This window comes from Sinocyclocheilus anshuiensis, unplaced genomic scaffold, assembly GCF_001515605.1.
Source record: "Sinocyclocheilus anshuiensis isolate Anshui unplaced genomic scaffold, SAMN03320099.WGS_v1.1 scaffold283, whole genome shotgun sequence".
Taxonomy (NCBI): Eukaryota; Metazoa; Chordata; class Actinopteri; order Cypriniformes; family Cyprinidae; genus Sinocyclocheilus; species Sinocyclocheilus anshuiensis.
In genome coordinates, this window is record NW_015549605.1 from 311,522 (window position 1) to 333,723 (window position 22,202).

At 37.2% G+C, this 22,202-nt stretch overlaps 2 protein-coding genes across 4 annotated transcripts in view; both read right to left on the bottom strand.

The window, feature by feature from the left end:
• Nucleotides 1-1,485: 1,485 nt before the first annotated feature.
• LOC107658764 (protein Wnt-16-like) lies at nt 1,486-6,960 on the bottom strand. Of its 2 annotated transcripts, XM_016447411.1 has the most exons (4): nt 6,810-6,960; nt 6,419-6,645; nt 4,008-4,294; nt 1,486-2,301 (listed from the first exon to the last, which is right to left on the bottom strand). In XM_016447411.1, the coding sequence occupies exons 1-4, from the start codon at nt 6,899-6,901 to the stop codon at nt 1,837-1,839; spliced, it is 1,071 nt and encodes a 356-aa protein (XP_016302897.1). In that variant the 5' UTR covers nt 6,902-6,960; the 3' UTR covers nt 1,486-1,836. The 2 variants fall into 2 exon arrangements, 1 of the variants encoding a protein (XP_016302897.1); XR_001630819.1 differs by lacking the exons at nt 1,486-2,301; nt 4,008-4,294 and having other exon boundaries at nt 6,563-6,702; nt 6,810-6,884.
• Nucleotides 6,961-8,395: 1,435 nt separating this feature from the next.
• The window catches only part of LOC107658798 (cadherin-like and PC-esterase domain-containing protein 1), a 61,030-nt gene continuing 47,223 nt past the window's right edge, over nt 8,396-22,202 (bottom strand). Inside the window, exons 15-22 of one of the 2 annotated variants that reach the window (XM_016447448.1) lie at nt 17,503-17,620; nt 16,422-16,558; nt 12,960-13,180; nt 12,040-12,141; nt 11,754-11,841; nt 11,490-11,636; nt 9,594-9,882; nt 8,396-9,428 (exon numbers count right to left, since the gene is read on the bottom strand). In XM_016447448.1, coding sequence (XP_016302934.1) covers nt 9,643-9,882; nt 11,490-11,636; nt 11,754-11,841; nt 12,040-12,141; nt 12,960-13,180; nt 16,422-16,558; nt 17,503-17,620 — 1,053 coding nt within the window. In that variant the 3' untranslated portion in view covers nt 8,396-9,428; nt 9,594-9,642. Of the gene's footprint in view, nt 9,883-11,489; nt 11,637-11,753; nt 11,842-12,039; nt 12,142-12,959; nt 13,181-16,421; nt 16,559-17,502; nt 17,621-22,202 lie in introns of both variants that reach the window. The other variant, XM_016447447.1, reaches the window with a different exon arrangement.

Consider the following 22,202-nt stretch of genomic DNA (forward strand, 5'->3'; position numbering starts at 1 on the left):
CAGTTGTGCTGCTTTTTCCTCACCAAACTACACTTCCAGAACATTAAGAAACAGTTTCGGCTCATTAGCAATGACGGAACAAAACCTGAAAAGGTAATATTGCAGTACAGCAGATTTAATTTGACAAATCATCTCATTTCAAGTATGATTTAACCATTAAACACATACTAAAGAGAAAGAGAGGGGTGAAAGAAGGCACTGAGGAAACCACAAGGTTGGCAGCCACCTGAGCTGTTGGCTTCATCCGAGAGAACAGATTCGTCCACGTGGACTCCTTTTGCCTGCGTTTCTCTCCAGGATGGTGGGCACCAGGTTTCCAGGCCTGAAGGTCTGAGCACTGCTCTTAAAAATATATCTGGAGGGTTGCAGTGATTAACGCAAGTTTTCAATGGAACTGATTTGGGAATCACAGTCTGTGATTCATCAACTTACTGCCCACGAGGTGCAGAATTGACCAGAATGATGAGAAGGTTCTATCTGCAAATCTCTTCTAGGGTAAAAAAGAAAATTAGTCAAAATGTCTCATTTATCGATACCATGAATGATGTTAAAAAATAGTGAGAAAACGGCAGCATTTCCAAAAGGGAATCATTTATTGGATGGAATTGGGTTGAGTCTTTGTGAGAGTCAGTGTAGAAGAATAATCTGAAGTGATTTTACACGGACAAAAAAAGTTAAGAAAGCTTTATGCAACTTCCACTCAGCGGTAAATACAACCACACGAGAATGAACAAACAGGCATTCAGAGTGAAATCACGAAATGCAGCATGAGCGAGACTTTCCAGAGACTTTAATAGATTTGCCAGCATGTGCAAGAACTCACAGGATTTTTTCCTTCTGTCACTGGACAGAAGATCTCTGATATGTTCCGCGTGTATTGCCGTAAATTGTCACCGCCCTGTTGGCTGGAATGTGGCTTCATAAAAGGGCCACTTGCATTAGCATTTAAGGGCCGTTTAAGAGAATGCAGCCATGGTATTTGGCACAACTCTGTTACTTCTAGCAAAGCACTACTCTTTTCAGAGATGTGTGTGTGGGATTAGAGTTTAAGAGGAACGGAATGAGACATAAACATCAGTCACAAGAAATAAGAACTGGAAAGACAACAACCATGATTCGTAATTTGAAATATACATTTAAATTGTAAATCGATAAAGCTGCTATTGCAGACCGCATCCGTTGTCTACACTTTTGGGAATTATATTTGTTTATTTGTTTAGGAGGTAAGGAAAAGAAACATCAGCAGTCACAAGCAAAAAGAATGTACAGGGTCTCTAACATTTTTTTATTAAGTTTAATTACATTTTTCAGAGTCAAAAATGAGGTGAAATCGCACACGTCCATTGTTCATAATTTAATATGTACATTTAAATCATGAAATATAAAGCTAAAATTGCAGAATACATCCTTTGGGAATTATTTCTGTCTTTTATTCAAGGGATTCTCATTTGCAACCTATAAAACACTGTATAAAAAGATCTTGGTATATTATCTACATAATTCCCACTATAATTCATCATTAACTATAAGAGCCTTCAATACAAACCCAAACAAAAGCATCTATTTACACTTTTTCTGCTGTTTCCAGTATTTTAGTTCCCTTTATGCTCCAGTTATATTCCAGTCACTATATACAAAATGGCTTGATTCCCACTTGAAGCCCATGGGAAGAGTTACGCATGTGGACTTAAAAGGGATTATACCATTTCTCCATGGTTTTGGACTGCCGGTTGCCATGGATATTTTGTCAACACGCTTATTTGTATAGGCCCAACAGGGCTGAGAGCACAAAGAAGGTCCACTTCCTCTCACAAGATCCCTCCCCAAGTAGTTGCTCTACTTGCAGGTGTGCATGTCGTTCATTGTCTCACAGCGGCGACAGTGAACGTAGCAGCACCAGACGAACTTACACTCGCAGCGCTCTACGTGTCGTACCACGTGCGTGTTGTAGCCCCGCCCACAGCACAGCAGGTTACAGCCATCCGGCCCGGCTGAAGTTCTGTTACACCTGCGGCCCCTGGTCCCCGTCACGCCCAACCGCCGGTCCTCCAAGCAGTAATTGGGCGATTTGTTGAAGAAGATAAACTCTTCTTTGCTAATAGGTGTCTGGCGATGGTCTTTGTCCTTACGTCGCACCTTACGTTTAGAACGGTCCACCACCTGAACGCTGTTTTCGTAGCGCTCCTTCAGGTAGGCGCCCACATGCTCGAACGCAGCCATTGTGCGCCAACACGTTTTTACCGCACACGAACCCGACACGCCGTGACAGCGACAGTCTGTCAACATTGTTTTGGCCACCGCCTGTAGAGGAAGAGGATACGGAGATCATTATATATCTGATCGGTAACAGATAGAAGCTGGGAAAGTAGCTTGTTTTTCTAGACAATGTAAGCAAGAAATAAATAATCATGCAGACATGTGAGCTGTGATTTAAGCATAAATTCAGCCTTCCAACAATTTTGCAATTTATTTTGACAGACTTCCTGGATTTCAGGCAAAAACGCGGAACTAATGTACATCGGCGAGAGAGTTCACCTTGGTTCGCTATAAACCACATTTCCAAGGACTATATAACTTTTACGGACTAAGCTTTTATGTTCTCCCATCCCTTCATGTTCTGCACCATGAAAGAGGAAGGAGTATTTTGTGAGCTGACGACTTTCATAAAATAGGAGCGTTTGTTTGGGTGAAGGATTATGGGGGCCCTTCGCAGACTTGAGGGGAATTTTGTCTCGCTTAAACGCTTCCAACCAGAGCAGTGGCTTAGGGTCTCCAAACACTTACAAGTGTTCTTCAGTCAAGGCTGTGGAATTCGGTGCAAATCATCAGCTTCTCAGATTAATCAAGAACATGTGGGGAGATGTAACTCATTTGATCGACAAATTGCCAGAGCTGAAACAGCCCATTACTATTTCTGTTCCTATTTGGTTGCTTTGAAATGGTTTTTCTTGTCAGCCAGAACGAATCAAATATTCATTTGCTGGAGAAAACTGTCATATTTTAAATGGTAATTGCATACAAGTTCGTAGTCTTGCTTAAAACCTTAAAGGGACTGAGGAAACCTTACACTGAATGATCAATGTTCAATTTTAGAGATTAGATGTGTTTATAAAGGCGGCTGTGAGATCACAAGAACTTGAATGTGTTACGAATGTTGCAGGAATGCTGTCTGAGTGAATGGGGAAGGACAGACATTTTCTCCACTGTCACACTTTTCATATTTTCTTCTATTAGAGTGAATTAGTGTCTATACAGGGAAACACAGCACTGAATTAAGAGCGCTCTCTAGTACTTTTGCTGTCTTTTTGAAGCAGGCAAGCACAGTCACATGCAAATTGATGCCTCAGCTTCACATATCAATCAAAACATGAATGGAAAGGCAAAAAAAATCATCTTCAGTCCTTCAGTATATCAATGAAGGGAAGCAGCCGTGATTCAGAAATAAAATTCCCATTTTCTCCATATAAAAACAATTTTTATGATGAGAAAATGGGACAAATTATGAGCTATATAAAGCAATGACATAAGCTTCTGTAGAAGCTCCAAGTCAGTGTGATTTCAACTTAAAAATCATGTTTAATTTAACTACTCATAATTCTTAAAAGAGATCAAAGAAGACACTATGGAAATCAAAACTGCGGCAAAAGAGCTCAGAAACGACCACACACTCTCATGAAGCATATCAGATTACATCATTTGCAATACTACATGGGATTGTATTTTATGCTTTCATAAACAATGTTAAGTACAAAGTCTTGTACCTTTGTCTGTTTGTTCAATTTTCAAATTATTTTTTTGTTACAAATAAAGTTTGGAATGTTATGATTCATCGCAAAGCTGTTTGGTTTCCATCCATGACTTCTTATTAAAGCCTTTATTAAAGTACTTTTAGAAATCCCTATGGATGCAGAGGCTTCTGAAAAAGTGAGCAGTCACTGTTGTGCATTTCATTTCTTTCTACATATTTCTAACTAGTACTTTAAAGAGTTTAGTTGTTTGTCACCCACCTGTCTCCCAGCCTCGCTGTTATGCTGGTTCATAGTGAGCAGGGCGTCCTCACCACGGGCTGATATGTTCTTTACCGAATTGTTGATGAAGCGACGGCTGAACGAAGTCCCGAAGGCGATGTCATCAGAGCACCCTCCCCAGTGCCACCCCTCTGTGGGCGAACCGCTTCCCAACAGGCTCATATCACACGAACACTCTGTCATGTTTCCAGCACTGCAAGAGCGAGTGACTGCGTGAACCAGGCCGGCAGCCATTACTGCGTAGATAAAGGCTGTCTCTTTTGTACCTTAAAAAACAAAAAAGAGAATTTAAGCAAGATGCCGATGCAAGTTAAGTACTTAAAAATGTTGAAACAATCAAAAAATATGGCAATGTAAGATTCACAGCAGGACATTTGTGAGAAGGGTCTCAGTGCAGCAGTATCAGAGCAGAAGAGCCCGGGAATGTTACCTATATTCATGCAGAGAAACACTGATATCACACTATAAAAATGAGCAAATATTTTTGGCTGATGGAACTTCTTTTTTATTGTGAGAACAGATGATGTTGTAAAAATTCTTAACATCCTTTTAACTGAAATGTATTGTTTTTTAAAGTGACCATTTTATACATTAAGCAAATGGCTCTGTACATTTCTGAAGTTCTGATTAAATGTTATTTACAATAAATATATAAATTGAATTGCAGATCCTAATAAAAATCACTATGCAGCTTAAGTTTTAATTGGAGCAAACTAGTTCTAATCTAGGCTCTAATCAAATCTAGTCATAAAGTTACACATATAGTTTCTAGAAAGATCATTTTAATAGCTTATATAAAATCATATTTATAAGGCTCATTTTTGATTACATTTGGTTTATAATGTTTTAACTTTTAAGTTGATTTTGTCTTATTTACTCTCAAAAATATCTGACTACTCTGATTGTTTTTTCTTTTTCAATTACTTTCAAGAGAGGTGACCTAAACATTTAAAGCAAGAAACCTAAAAAACTGGAATAGAATAGAATAGAATAGATTAATAAACTCTTTCATTTCTTATAGTAAATCTAAATGGTGCATTTTTTTAGACACAATAGCGAGATGCCTATAAAATTCCTTGGTTGTGGCTGCATGAAATCAGATGTACAGTATATCAAATTCAGTTTGCCCTTGAATCGAGCTTCGAATTGAACTGCTCTGGAAGAGAAACTTTGGGCAAATCTTAGAAATGGATTCACAAAAATCAAGAAACAAGTTCTACCATTTCAGTTTGACTCTTTGTTTTGTAATCCCGCTAATCCTGCATGCATTAAATTCAGGGCCAGATAAAGACCATAGCAAATTTAGTATAGAGATGGTTAACCTAAAACAGATGTGTGTCAGAGCTGTTCCAAGAATCAAATCATCTTTTCCATAAACATTTTAAATCAAAACAGTTATTAAGGGGTCAAAAATAGGATTCACAGTCGATTAAAAACATTTAGATTCTTTAAGCAATTACAAATTGATGATCCCTCATTATATATTACAGAATGGCAGACTTGTTTTTTCTTGATTAATTTTGTTGAACTGTCCAATAACCACATATATGCATATATTTTTGCTTATATATGCATATACTTTTTAAATAACTTTCTTCTTTTAGACATAATATTATCATAATTACTAACTTCTGAAGGTGAACAGCCTGCTCTATGAAACTTATATTGCACACCAAAGAAATAATTTAACCTTTTTTTTCTAACCATATACAGCACTTCTTAAAATAAGCCTTAAGTCTTTGTTCAGTTTCTGTGAATTTAAAATTTGATAAATGACATTCATTGATTTTTTTAAATGAAAACTATCAGACAGTATTACCACCCTAATTTGTAATATTTTTCATCTCATGATTATTCAATCGTGTCGGATGGTTAAACTTTACTACTAACTTTCATTAATACAATGAACCAAAAAAAAAACAGGATTATAAAGTTCAAGCACATTCAAATGAAGTCTATTTGTGACCCTGGACCACAAAACTAGTCATAAGTAGCACAGGTATATTTGTAGCAATAGCCAAAAATACATTGTATGGGTCAAAACTACAGATTATTAAGTAAAGATCATGTTCCTTGAAAATATTTTGTAAATTTCCTGCCATAAATATATCAAAACTTAATTTTTGATTAGTAATATGCATAGCTAAGAACTTAATTTGGACAACTTTAAAGGTGATTTTCTCAATATTTTGAATGTTTTGTTTTTCGCACCCTCAGATTCCAGATTTTCAAATACTTGTATCTCAGCCAAATATTGTCCTATCCTAACAAACCATACAGCAGCTTATTTATGTCGCTTTCAGTTGATCTCAATTGAAAAAGAAAATGGACCCTTATTTCTGGTTTTGTGGTCCAGGGTCACATTTCAGTATGACAGGTTGCATGCATACCACTGGTGAGCTCGTAGCCGAAGGCGTTGGGGTCCCGTCGGGTCGAGCAGTTCCAGCGCTCGTGTTTGAACTGCGTTTGGCACTCGGTGATGCCCAGGCGCGCGCCCTCTTTAATGCTCGGTAGAAGATGCGGTTTGCGCGCGCACAGCTCCTTCTGCTTGTGCGACAGGGGCAAATGCGCGCAACCCAACTTCTCGGGCACTCCTACAGATGTGATGCCCAACCACCTGTGATGCGGAGTAGTGTGACACAAATATCAGAAGCGGTTATCCTCTCCTGTCGGCCTGGATTGAAATGCCATAACCAGGCCCGAGGAAAAGGAGACAATTTTCAAACATTTTTATTCAAACATGAATTGACTGGAAAGCAACATAGCACTTAAACTACTTACATCCAACTTCCCTGAGCGCACAGAGGGCAAACTGAGAGCCACAGAAGGAATAGATGGTAAACTGCATGTATCCCACAACCGGTTTTATCCATGTCCGCTTCATTTAACAAGTCCCGACCTGAACGTTTGGACAAAGACGATTCATACCGGTCCACTATATCTAATAGACAATCTAACGTTATGTTAATCCACAAACGGCGCTTTTAAATTCATAAATGTCCCCATTACGTTGCAGGTACGAACACAAACATCCAACCACCAACAAGCCACCTTCGCCATCGTTACGAACTCAAAAAGACACAAACTGTTATATGCTGCTGTTGGAAAACGCGCAACTAAACACTTTCCTGTGAAATGCTCCCACATCGTGATTGGTCGAACCGTTTATTAATATTCATCAGATAGGACCGTTCTCAACACTGATTGGACAGACAGAACTTGGGTTGGAGGCCGGGTGAGAGAGGGAGCACAAAGCGAGCGCGACTGATGGGCATTGGCAGAAAGAATCAGTCATTTCAGCAGCTCACTCGGGATTTTGTGATATTGGAAGAACTGTGTTACGGATAAAAAGGACTTGAATGTTTAACGGAGCATTTTAACGTAGTGTTTAACATATGTTTTGAAACCAAGATTAAAATAAAAGGCAGGACAATCGAGAAAGACGGTTAGACTGGGCATAGTAATACATTTAAAAGCAAAAACGTTGTTTAACTAATAGTAACTTACTTAAGTGCACACACACAGAGAGAGAGAGAGAGAGAGACAGACGGTGTTCACATTATACAATAACTTTCAAAGACGTCGACTTTTCTAAAAAATAACTGGAAAATTTAATATTTTTAAATGTCCAACAAATTGTTAAGTAGGCTAGAGCAAGTTAACTTAAATGTTAAGGTAATTTTCCCGGCGCAAATGTTAAAGATTGTCGCTCGCAACGCAGTTTATACTTTGGAACCGCTAACGCATAGTTAATTGCACGTATAAAGTAAAACTTTACGTTTTGTGATGTATTCGTGACATGTAAATTTGTTTTAAGAAATAATAATGATACCGACTCACTCTTCACCGACATACGACCGCCAAAAATGCTCTTTATTAAGAGCGCGCGTGAGACGTACTGTTGTTATGGTTACCTGCAGCGTCAGGTGAAAATGCGCGCTCTTCCTAACTTATATTTTTTTCATTACTGAAACGTTACTTCAGATTTTTTTTATATGTATATTTTTTTCCGTGACTGAATTGTAAAGTTACAGAATATTGGTATTTCATTTAATTTCGATCTACACTTTTAAAAAGGTATTTCGATTTAGCTAAACCAGATATAATTACAACTAAATATTATTAATTAAACGTTTCGGTTGAGAAAAAATGTTTTATGAAATGCAAATGCAGTTTTATAAATGAGCAAAAACCCACAGTTATTGATAATCAACTTTTATAATGATGCTTTTCATAATGACTATAAGCAACACATTTTTGATTTGGTGTCGACGAAGAGGTACAAAAAGGGGAAAAAAGTTGTTAAAACTGCCTAATCTAATATATTTTTTACAAAAATCTGTTTGCATGAACTACACAGTATGTCATTAAAATATGACAAATTGAAATGGTTCAATCAAATTAAATGTAAGAAAAACTTTTGATAAATTCAAGAAGCCATGTGTTTTAAATTACGAAAATATACATTTGTATTTGTTCAGGATAAGTGACATTCATGATGATTGTTGGAATCATACATTTCATGCACAGGCATAGACAAATATCTTGGTAGGCTATAGCTCTTCATAAACATCCAAAACATTTGACAATAAATTCTGACATTAAAAAGAGAGTTATCACTCGCTGTGGAATATTTACAGGTCAACACATGGTTTCATTTCACTTCACGTGGAAATAGTGTTCGTGCCCATACTGAGCTCAGGTGGGAAGATAAGTTTTATGGGATATTTCAAATAATCCTACTAATTTTCTCTCTCCACAAACCATTTCCTGTTTAACGTAAATTATGGACAAATGAAACATCATGCATTCCAGCAATTTAGAGTAAACCCAGCAACAATATAAAAATGTTTACCATCAAAACAGTATAAATATCCTCTTTTTTGTAAACAGCATTTATAACACTTTACACAGATTATTATTAAAGGCACTGGAAGACACTGGTAGAAAAATAAATGTGTGAGAAACATAAGACAGTACAATACAATATACTTCATAAGACCTTTGGCATAGAAAATACTTCATAAATACTTGTGAACCTGGCATGTGAAGGAAAGGCGGTGTAAAGCTAGACTTCAAAACGTCGCCCGAGCTTCCATAAAAGTGACAATGTGAGGCAGGGTGACATCAAAGGCACTCCACAAACGTTCCCAAAACATACTGGGAACATCTCAGCCGATGGTTAAGTGGTAGCAGCATTGTGGGAACGTTGCATGAGTGTTGCAGGAAACTTTTCGCAAGGCCATTTGAGGGGGGCAGCGCGACCGTCTCGGCTATTTTTCATCAGAGTCGCACCGCAGCCACTGCCTGCCCTTAAAGCTGCAGCTGCCAAAGTCATTTTGGCAGGGCTCCAGGGGGTCTCATTGAACCCCCTCACACCCCTTTTCCATCTGGATCGCTCTACACAAAAACACACATGCGCAAACAGTCACCTAACTCGTCCTCCAATTTACCTCTTTGATCCAGCATATGGTTAAGTCGATTCGGAGCAATTGGTGTGCACCGTTTAGCCCTTTTACACAGATTTCTTAACACGTATTCACAGCTAATCTTACAGACACACACCTGAAAAACACACACAGGTTAGCATCACCAGCCGCTAACTGTCTTTTAGTCACTGTTGGCGAATGGTCCCGTTGACGGCATGATTCACACATATCCTGCTGAGAAGGATCTCCGAATACACCGCGTTTACTGGTCCCTTTACGTGGTAGGACACATCGGGTTTAGACGATGGTTCCTTGTGTTCTCGAGGCCCTGTTTGCTCATTGGCCGGGTTCCTGCTTTCTCCACCAAGCCTCAAGATCTTCAGCTTTCTTTGGGAAGCAGCGGTTGGAAAGGGAAGCTTATAGACCTGCAAACAACATAATATAAAGGCACATTTGATTTCTTTAGAAGCTAATCAATGATCGATTGCATAGGGAATGAGAGATTTCAATCTTGTAAGCAAATAACATTATGTCTGTCTGTGTGTGGTTCTGTTCTCTGACATGTGACACATTTTTAAAATTAGGGATCTAGCCTTTATCCCATTTCAGTTTTATATCCTCTTAAATTGCCAATTCTTATTAGCTCCCTGCTCTACAAAATACTTAATGGTTAAGAGCTTGTTTCCTCCGAACACTAAACAACAAAAATACATCGTAAAAGTATCAAAAAATAAGCAACTTGAGCAAAAGATCTTGATGTTATGTATGGGTAGGTCTCAATCTGCTGGCCTGTTGTCAGATGTGGCCGCTCTACAGTGATATCAGTCCCATATGTGAGCAGGTTTGGCATTTCTACCACCACTTCACACACTTAGCAAGCTAATACATCTGTTCCCAACCTGCCCTTTATTGGCTAATAAAAACCCGCCTAATTGCTAATTACTCATTAACTGATCTGCCAGGCACTTTTAGGGTGAAGTAAAAAAAGAATGGCTTCTCTTTTAAAAGATTTATGGGGCTGGAAGGCTGGAAATGTGTTTCTAGCTGGTTCTATATCCATGTATATGAAAAGTAGAACGGTTTCATTCGCACACATGGATGTGTGGATCTAAAAATACAAAGTTAATCAGATATGCCTTCTGTGTAGTAAATTACACCCATAATAATATAATTACAGATACAAATTTCACAAAATTAGCATAGAGGCCATGGTTCAACAACATGGTTATTAAAATAAATCATGTTCTTTGGCTTTGTATGTTTTGTGGACTGTTGGATGAGAACTCTGAAACAGTGATTCTCTGTTTATCAATCAAAATAAATTGCAATAATATTTACCAATATTACCATTTTTACTGTATTTCTACTTAAATGCAGCATTAGTGAGTACACTGTATATGATACATGATATAGTATTTAAATTAATAAAAAGTATTTATGCGAGGTAGGTCTTCTAATCAGCATAAGTACATAAATAAATAATTGTGTTGCATTTTTACTGTATTAATGAGAATCTAGTAAAAATAATGTAACGAGAATAACTATGTACACTATCATTCAAAAGATTTTATGTTTGTTCTGAAAGTCTGCATTTATTTAATTACAAATACAGTAAAAACAGTAAAACTGGGAACATTTTTTACAATTTAAAGTAACTTTTAACCATAAAAAGATTAATATATTACTATAAAAAGCTTTTTACTATAACTTTTACTATAATACATTTTAAAACGGATTTTGTTCCCTGTGTTGGCATTACTTCAATATTCAGTCACATGATTCTTCAGAAATCGTCATAATATGTCATTATATCATATATCATTATCATTATCAATGTTGAAAACAGCTGTGCTATTTTTTATTTTTTTTGTGGAAACAGTGAGGATTCTTTAATGAATAGAAAGTTTAAACGAACAGTGTTTATTTGAAATCTTTTGCAAAATTTTGTATTTAATTGTCACTTTTGATCAATTTAATGGGTCCTTGCTGAATAAAAGTAAAATGTAAATAATATATATTTTTGTTCTTTTACCTCATGGAAATGGCAGGCACATTGTCCTTGCAGGAACTCCTTATAACGACCCATGGTGACGCTGAGAGTGTCAATGACCTCATATCCAAGATGCTTGGCACTTTCCAGAATATTTTTGTTCACATTATAGAGTTCTTGCACTCCATTCTAGAACCAATGAATGAAGATGACAAAGTCTGACAAGTTTATAGATGTCAATAAAGGAAGTTGAAAAAGTAGAACATCTGGTCTACAAGACATTTTGTGATCTCCAGTGGTTCTTACCAGTAGAAGGGAGCGAATACCATCCACAGGCAGATGGAAACCCATTCCTAAAGACTTCACCACCACCACGATTTTCTCAAGACCCTCCCTTGGAGATAAGTTAGAGATATGATGTTAAACATCCAAAGCCACTTAGAAAGATTAGCAGCAAACGACATAGCCCAAAACCAGCATCCTTAAAAAGAAAGAAAAGCCTTTGCCATTAGAACATTGCTAATTAAAATGTGGTTAAGTCAAGCTAATAATGAACAGGCTGGTTTTGTGTTGCATTTGAGAACGTGTTTACCTCTCTAAAACCTGCTGTATGGTCCTCAAATGGTTCAGGTTCAGCCACTGCACCCCACCAGCGACCAGCACTGTCTGAGGCGAGTTCTGCAGGGGTTGTGACCTGTCTCGTGGAAGTGGTTTCAGAGAAGAGGTTAAAGATCAACAGTACATACTGAAGACATAATCAACAATCCATAGCATGATCATTAATTTCAAGTTGAAATATGTACCCAAAATTGCAAACTGTTTAGTTTTGTACCACTTAAACCAAACAATACTCTGCTTATTAAGTACGGGGTATGTAATGTTTTGGAAAGAAGCCTCTTATGTTCACCAAGGCTTACAGTATCTGATAAAAAATACAGTAAAAACGGTAATATTGTGAAATATTATTACAAATTAAAATGTTTCCATTTTAAAATATTATAAAATGTAATTTATTCCTGTGATTCAAAGCTGAATTTTCAGCATCATTACTCCAGTCTTCAGAAATCATTCTAATATGCTGATTTGCTGCTCAAGAAACATTTGTTATTATCATCAATTTTAAAAACGGTTGTTCTGCTATTTTTTGTGTGTGTTGTTTCAGATCATTCAGGCAGCTCCCAAGACACATGTCCTCAACAGATACACACTATAACACACACACATCTGTGCTGCATATCCCACCCCTCTGCCCACATCAGTAGCTGTGTGAGATCAACGGCGCGCTGAGCCAGCAGCGGTTACCATCCCTGCTGACATACTCTGATCTGACACACAGCCGCCCAACCACACGCAGCCCACATCCCACCATCAAACACACAGCCAAAGTCATTCAGTGTGTTAACAAGGCCTTTGCCACTTTAGACCGACACCAAACCCGCACATTCACAGCTTAATGGGTGTAATCCACAGCCACATGGAGACAAATATCATCCAACATGCACATACACAGACCTTTCTAGAAGCTGCTGCAGAGCTCTTTGGAAAGTGGGTCTCTGAGCCTTCGGCAGCCAGAATTGTGGGTAGTAGGAGTAGCTAACGATAGTTCGGCCCTGATTCAGGTTGTGGTAGACGATGGTGTCGTGAGCCTTGTCCCAGTCCTCCAGAGTAGTGTTCACCCTCTCCATTAGGTAGTACATCATCCCTCGATTGGTGGAGTCGCCGATAAACAGGACCTGAGGGAAGACATGCATGTATGTTAGATGTTGTGAAAATAAAACAAAGTTCTGAACTGGTTTCTTAAAACCCAGATCTTGTCAAGTCCAGAATTAGACTGCACTATATGCACAATCCTCAATTAAAAAACAACAAGAAGTCATTGTCTATGTGTTTTAGTAGCTTTTATTCATCTTCTTGAACAACACATCCTACCAAACTGTTTTTAAAACATAATAGCAATTTATTATTTAGCTGGTCATGTGATCTCAACATGGCCGCTACCATAAAGCGTCCACTTTTGACAAAAATTAGATGGCTTTTTGTAGGCCACTGATTTTAGTCTTCATCTCATGTAAGTGTGTATCATTTTAAACATTTACTTTTAACTTTAACTTTTTTTTTTCAGGAAAAATTCTGGAAAATCTGTGTAGCTTAACGTAGAAGTTCTTCGGGTATATTTTTATGGTAACACTCTACAATAAGGTTCCATTAGTTAACTAACTAAAAATTATAATGTTAGTTAATAAACACAAAAAACACACTAATAGACACAATACAGCCTTTTGAGATCACAGTCGCCATGAAGCACTTCAACAAGAGTCTAACAATTGAACAATACATTATTAAAATCAAACTTTTTATCTGTTAATATTATTTATTGGACTTGAACATGAACTAACAATGAATAGTCAAATTATTACAACTGAAACTGACATTATATGAAAATGAATAGATTATGAAATACTTTATTTCATTTTTCATTATATCTATTTTTCAATGTTAGTTCATTCAAGCTTATGCAGTTAACTAATGTTAACAAGTAGAACTTTATTGTAAAGTGCAAGCATTTTTATAATGAATACTGCATATTTATAGTATTAGGCTGGCATAAATCTTACAAATGAAAAGATTATATAAATATTATATAATGGATGCTGCATACTATATGTGTATACCATACATATGTGTGTGTGTGTGTGTGTGTGTGTGTGTATATATATATATTTATTTATTTAGTCATTTAGCAGACGCTTTTATCCAAAGCGACTTACAAATGAGGACAATAAAAGCAGTCAAAACTAACAAAAGAGCAACAATATATAAGTGCAAATGACAAGTCTCGGTTAGCCTAACACAGTACATGTAGCAAGGTGTATAGGTGGCTGACTAAATACTTTTTTTCCCCACTGTATATATGACACGTAAGTCTTAAATGAGTGGCAGACTACTGACAACACGAGGAAACATGAGGAAATGAAATAACACAATTGTGTCATTATAAAGGCAAAAGACACAATACAGCCTTTTGAGATCACAGTCGCCATGAAGCACTTCAACAAGAGTCTAATAAGTTTGGATGTTCATCTGTGTGTGCGCTTTTGGCAGTGAAGCTGGCAGGAATGCCAGTCTAAAATCACAAGATCCCAGGGAGCAGGCACTGGCATTGGCAGACATGCTCACAAGATTAAGGACACATATTTTCAACAAGAAGTCAGAAGTTGCACTCATGTCATTCCAAACCTATAGTTCCAAACATACAGTTATCAAAAGAGCAGTCTATACCACTTTCTTGTCTTTTTTTTTCAACTCTGATTTATGTTAGTAAATCTGTTTTGTGTTTTGTACAGGAAACCTAACTGTATACAAGTTTGGAAAGACAATGTGAACTCCAAATAATACATAAGGCTGTCTCCAGACCGCAGAAATGGATTTAACATGAAACAAACTCATGCATATAACTCTAGACCTTGACAATCTAAAGCTCTTTTATTTGAAACAATCTTTCCTGAAGAGTCCCTCTTTTCCTGTTGAATGGGCTCGCAGTCAGAGGGTTGTGGTTTGTCTATAGCTAGAACTCGGGCCCTTGTGTAATGTGGCCATTTGTTTGTGTCAGATCTGATCTTGTGAGTCTTAAATCGAGACAGGGTGGAAAGAGTCATGCAGTGAGGATAAGCGCTGAGGGAGTGTTTGAAGCAGGAACAGACTGCAGGTTTGGCACACAGCTTTAAAAACCCCTGCTGGGCTTTAAGCAATAATTTAAAAACAACCTAAAACACAGGAGGTGTGCAGATCACATCAAGAAAAAAAAATTACAATAAAATAAAATCTAGCGACAAACACAGGGGAGTATCGGTTTTCTTCTTCAGAAACTCTTTCCCTCTTCTTCCTAAGGAATTTACAATATACCTATGTGTGCATATATAAAAGCAGGGTTGCTGTGAGCTCAGCTGTAGATGAAGCTCAAACACCTGCTGTTAATCTCTGATAAACAGCTGCTCATTGCCACTGGAACTTCAATGCTAATTGAGCTGCCTGCCTTTAATTTATTCCTCAGTACTGTATATACACACATATGGCACAGCTGTCAGCTGCATACAGAGGAACTGACAAATTGTCCATCAAGTCCAGAAAAAAAGCTAGTTTAAACAGTTGATTCAAACTGAGTATTGATAACACTTATAATAACTTTCATTAATGATTAATTAATATATTTTACATTTAAACACAAATATATAGTAGCCTCAAAAAGTATTTACACTACCGTTCAAATGTTTGGGTTCAGTAAGATATATATATATTTTTTTGCAATTTTGAATTTTTATTCAGCAAGGATACATTTAATTGATCAAAAACGTCAGTAAAGACATGCATAATGTTACAAAAGATGCTTTAAAAAACTTGAAATTTAAAAACTTTCTACTCATCAAAAAATCCTGACAAAAATTTATCACAGTCCTCTTTATTAATTACTAAAATTATTAAGCACCAGAACTTTTTACAACATTGATAAGAAGAACTGTTTCTTGAGCACCAAATCAGCATATTAGAATGATTTCTGAAGGATCGTATGACACTGAAGACTGGAGTAATCACAGGAATAAGTTACTTTTTAAAATAGATAAAATATTGTAATAATATTTCAAAATTTTACTGTATTTTTGATTACATAAATGCAGCCTTTTTTAAATAGCTATGATGTGTTAAGCATTATATAAAATGTTTGTTAAGGTACTATGGCAAAATGTGTATTATGCCATTTGAGTCCTTTTCAAAAGGCACTAATATGTACCATTTAGGTACAAATATGTACCTTTGAGGTACTATTATGCACCCTTTAGGGGTAAATAAGGCTCAAAAATATAACTTTTTGAAAGGGTACCACTGGCTTTTGTACCTTTTTTTTCTGACAATATAGGGTAACCAGGCACCTCTGGTACTGACTTCATTTTTAAAGTGTTTTTGGTTCCTGTTCCTCACCTTCCGGTCCATCATGCAAGTTTGCAACTGAGGTTGGTCCAGTAAAGGGTAATAACAGCTGTCGGGTTGCCAGGCGACCTCTCTCCAATCACAAGTCCTGTTGTCTGAACAGCTCAGGCATGGGACGACCCAACGACCTGACAGAGATGGAAAGTATTCTGTTATACTGTCTTTATACTGCATTATACTACATTTCATTGACAGAACCTACTCAACTTACAGTATTCACAGGTAATTCATAGTGAAGTGAATCTCTGTGAAGTTTTAAAGTCTTATACAGCTGTATGTCAAAAGTTCAGCATAAAATGATGAATCAGCTGGGAAACTCCAGCTAGACATGATTACTTCATTGTGCCAATTTCAGACAGTCCCCTACATGGCATAGTACACAATTTGTGGCAAATATATACATCTTTTCTCTCTCACACAAAGTGAGTAACTCCATCTTAAACAGTTAATTAAAGTAGATCCCCACTGACTTTGATGTACTACCCTGCTGAGGACGGCCTTTTTACTTTCATAGCACTGACTGAACCGTCCTCTGAACCCTAACCTAGTGGTTTTAAATCTAAAAGGCCTAGCAGCTGAACACACACTCACAGAATTGAAACCTGCAGAGGAACAACTCACTCAGAAAACCTGTATGAAGTGATTATATTCCGCCATAAAGTCAGCATGGAGGTCCTAACCTTATAATTGAGCAATGATTCAACTCAGGCAATGAATCAGCACATTATCACACCGTAAAAGGAGACACATAAATTACCGAACTCTTGAGTTCACTAGCAAACCTTTCCCATCCTCTAGTGGAGCGGCTAATAAACCGTGAATCTCCTGCTAATATAGCCAAACACATGATGAACTACTTTGCAACTGAAATATATGGTTTAAGGGCCAACATCGTCTTTCATACAGGAGGAAAAATACGCGGAAAATGTATAATCTTTACACAAAACAGACAACGACCAGTTTGACTTACGATCTTGTACATAAAAAACAGGATTGTAAATCCTACAAGTTTCGGATTCAAGTTTCAGATACTTTACTACAAGCCCATGATCAAAACCTGGAATAAACCTACCAGGTTCATCTCCTGAGAGGCAAGGCCGAGGTGAGGCCTGGGCCTCTTCTGAAGATCTCGTCCCTGGAATGGGCTCCAAACCGCAGGGCTGATCTGGTCTGACCACCAGGCCACAGTCCTGCTCAGATACAGTGAGAAAAGAAAGAGAAACAGGCGAGCTTTGAGTCTGGAACGACATTCTGAGACAACAGTCACACTCGTGTTAAAAATGTAACCACTCAAGTCAATAAAACTGCTTTTTGACAAGTAAAGATTGAGTCGTTTCAAAGTTTCCATAGCTTTTTTCACCCCCTTCGCTTTCATGTGGCCGCGTACTTGGTTCCTCACAGACTAAATAAAGCAGGCGCGTCGCCCGATGCCTGCCCCGTGGCCTTGCCCCTTGTTAGGGGTCAAGGGTCAAACAAACCCAACAGGCTAAATGACAACATAGAGCCTGCTCCGCCGACCCCCGAGGTCCCTCACGGGAGCCATCGGGTCTGGCTCCACTTCAGAAGACCGGCTCTTCGTTCGCTCTTTCATTTGCCCCCTTCCTTAGCACTTTGCACAGGGGCTTCTCAAAGCCACGCAACATTCCCCAAGTTCCCGCCGCTGTTCTCGACAAAGTGCCACAAGACAACTTAACAGGGATTTTCTTGTTCGTACCTGCACACAGTGTGTGCGTGCAAACACGAGCGGCCTTTTGATACTGAGCAGGCCGGCATAAATCAGCAGGTTAGTCCGAGCCTGGCGGAAACCGCCTAGCACTTTCAGCATCAGAGCCGGCGAAAAGTTAGCATCCCTCCGGAAAGGAAAACACGTATAATTAATTCAAAGGAGGGCAAAGAAACATGAAAGAACAAACCCCCTTCATTTTATCTCTCTCATCTGTCATTTTTCCATTCCCCAGAGAAGAAACTATGGAATAAAGAGTTTCATCCAAGGTCGGGTACTCTCAGGATGGTCTCAGTTGCTTTAGTCATTTAACAGGTTCTGTGAAACATTTTGTGTGCCATTCGTTTTACATGATTAATGACAATACAATGATTCACACTACCATATACGTTACTCACATGAATGGTACCTTAAATTTAGGGATGTTAGGAATATTGATATTCTACATTATTTAGATACTAAAGTAAAAATGAAAGACTAAAACTGATTTGAAATGCACATGAATTTAAACGTCACAAAATTCGAATGAAAAGTTAACATATTGCACTTATGAACACTATTAAATTATTAACACAGCAGCATAGTGTTTTTAAAGATTAGCATGCATAAATAAATATCCAGTATTGACATACATACACATTATATATACTCTACCAGTCAAAAGTTTGGAATAATTAATATTTGTTTAAAACTGATTAAAATTACAGTAAAAACAGCAATATTGTGAAATATTATTACTTTTTAAAATAACTGTTTTTTATTTTAATGTATTCCAAAATTTGTCAGTTATTCCTGTCATGGCAAAAGTATTTTCAGCATCATTATTCCAGTCTTCAGTTTCACACGATCCTTCAGAAATCATTCTAATATGCTGCTAAATATTTTTTCAATTATTATTGGCACTCAATAATTAATAATGCTTCTTTTCATTGTTAATGTTGTAAACAGCTCGTTATTTCTTGATTCTTTGATGAACAGAAAATTCAAAAGAACAGCATTTATTCGAAAAACAAATCTTCTGAAACATCATAAATGCCTTTATTGCCACTTTTGATGAATTTGATGTATCCTTGCTAAATAAAAGTGTTAAACTCTTTAATAATGTGACACTGAAGACTGGAGTAATGGCTGCTGAAATTCAGCGATGCCATCACAGAAATGAATTAACTATTAAAATACATTAAAACAGAAAACAGTTATTTTAGATTGTAGTAATATTTCACGTTTTTACTGTATTTGTGGTAAAATAAATGCAGCCTTGGTTCAGACTTCTTGCAGAATTCTTTCAACACCAATAAATTGGTTAAATTACTTTTAACTGGTAAAAATGTTATACAGTGATATATTGCAGAAATACAGTAAGTCAGCTTAAACACTTTTTTAAAGACGTTTTTCATGCATTGAATGTATGTGTGCGTTTTTTTGAGTGCGTGTGAACATTTAAGCTCTGAAAGCTTGCCGAGCCACTCGTGTTGGTTACAGGGATCAGAGACCAACAGCAACGGCAGTGTAATCTCCACTGATCAAAGTAAAAGAAAAGCCAGGATTACTGCCGTACATCAGACCGTGCTCTCAGCGGCCACCGCGGTCAAGTCTCTGCTTTAGAACCAGCTCTCACAAACCACGAGAACCCTCTGCTTAGCTTTTATCTTTAACAGTTTGTTTCGAGAGAGAGTCTTAAGCCCTCTGAGAGGAAGGACAAATACTTAAGAGGGCTGTTTTAAAAAGCCGTCATTGGAGACAAAGCCCTCAGCTGTAGTGCAATGAAAGACATAAAAATTTACAAGCAGGAGATTAGCAGCTTTCTGTCGGGATCAAACATGTAAAACCATTCCAGCGGGATCAAGTGGTCCTCTATATGGGATGAAAGTAAAGCAAATGCTAGTTGAAATGAAACTTTGATGTACAAAAATGACAAAAGTTGAGATAAAGGGAACATTCTTATCATGCCTACTTTAGATATTTTTAATTTATATCTTCTTTTTTGCCATTATAACAAATGTAACAATTTTGTAACTTTTTATCTCACAATTCTGATTTTTTTTTTTTTTTTGCAACTGCGAGCTTACCTCTCACAACTGACTTTTTTCCTTAGAATTGCGTGATATAAATGGGCAACTGTACGAAAATATAGCTTTTTTTGTCAGAATAGGGACTTTAGAATTCGCAATTGCGAGTTTTTTATCTCAATTCTGAGAGAACAAAGTCAGAGAAAGAAATTGCAAGAAAAAAAGTCTAAATTGAGAGATAAAAACTCGCAATTGCGAGAAAAAAGTCAGAATTGCGAGTATATATCTCGCAACTGACTTTTTTTTATCACAATTGCAAGTTTATATCTCGCAATTCTGACTTTATATCTCACAATTGTGAGTTTATATCATGCAATTTTGAGAAAAAAAATATGAGATGTAAACTTCTCACAATCAGTCGCAATTACATTGGAGGAAACGGGTTTCTGTAGAAATTACATCATGAGAGAATAATCTTTTGTTAACATTTATTTTTGTGAATCTTTGTAATAACGGCAAAATGACCGAGTCTATTTTTAAAAGCTCTCTTACAAAATTACCTTTTTCTCTTTTGGCCTGATAATAAGGTGAAGTAACCGAGAAATTTGTTCAGATGGGAACTTGATTTGACAGATGTTTTATTACAGGTCAGTGTGAGACGTCCAAGTGTCCAGCCAACAAAGAAACTTAGAAACTTGTCAATAAGCTGATGTATTTGTTGCATGCTTTCCTCAACACTAATCAATGCAAAAACGAAAGTGTAATTAAATCAGGTGCATTGTGAGAAGTGCCATACAGATGTTCCATCTGGTCATTGAAATACAGCCTTTGTTATGAAAGACTGAAGTGGCTTTACCCAGAGTGTTTAATGTAATCCTGTGGATTGTGGATTGTAATCCTATAGAACTGTCACGCTGTCAGCCAATCCATCACACTATAAGACAACCTAGACAAGCTATTGGGTTTGATTTCAGTTAGGATGGAGAGAAACGGAAGCAGCATATATGCTGAAGGCATCAAAAAGCTTTATTTGAAAGAATGTAAAGGAGGTGTTCCGACTGGATCCTTTAATCAGCTAAGAGAAACAGAAAGAGAGGTTTTATTTAGTGCAACTTCAAAAGTGGAATTCTAGCATTCACATTTATCAAATGAAAGATCACAGACCACGAGGGAGAATATTCTGGATGAAGGAGTAAGTAAAGAGAAAGAAGGAAAATAAAACAAATAAAATAAAATAAAACACAACACAACACAAAACAAAATAAATAAATAAAATAAAATGAGCATTTCCAAGAGGGTCCTCACATCATTGATGCTCGGGCCCTAGTTTAGCCATTTTTATGGATTACATCAGGGGTCTCCAACCTTTTTTTCACCACGGACCGGTTACGTTTGGAAAATATTCTCGTGGACCGGCTGGAGGGGCGGGGTGGTATATATAGCCTATATATTAGGCTATTATATAGTATTATAATAGCATTATATAGTGGTTCAACGCATTATATTGTGGGTTTTTTTTTTTCGGATAAGCAAGAAAACAAAATGTTTAAAGCACAGAGAATGACAATGCCATGAAGGGTTTTTGACAGGCTAATTTTATGTACACGCAACTCTGTATTTCCGCACTGTCTGAAACACATCTCTATGCTTGTGCACTTTCATGCTCTTATGCTTTCAGTTACTTATTTATGAAATTGTCAAATTTCTACTCCATATCAATCGCATACAATGAAAATACTGAATAATTAGAACAATCATTAACATAAATAAATAACAGTGTGTCATATCTATAGGCCTACACATTTTTCCCAGAACGTTCTTGCAACCCGGTAGCAAATCTTCCACGGACCGGTAGTGGGTCGCGACCCGGTGGTTGGGGACCTCTGGATTAGATCAAGTGAAAAAAAGTTCCTTAATTTAACCCATTTCCAAAGTTTACAGTGTAACAATTATTTTCCTGTGTCTCCTAGAAGAACCATGGACCAAATGACTGAATCATTCATTAGGAAGAGGAAGCAAGAAGCAATTTGATATACCTTC

What these genes read in the sequence shown, in the direction of transcription:
- LOC107658764 (XM_016447411.1), bottom strand. Translation starts at nt 6,901, where the DNA reads ATGGATAAAACCGGTTGTGGGATACATGCAGTTTACCATCTATTCCTT. An exon ending in TGCGCTCAGGGAAGTTGGAT is followed by an intron (nt 6,646 to 6,809) that starts GTAAGTAGTTTA and finishes TCCGCATCACAG; the next exon opens with GTGGTTGGGCATCACATCTG. An exon ending in ACAGCGAGGCTGGGAGACAG is followed by an intron (nt 2,302 to 4,007) that starts GTGGGTGACAAA and finishes CTTCCTCTACAG; the next exon opens with GCGGTGGCCAAAACAATGTT.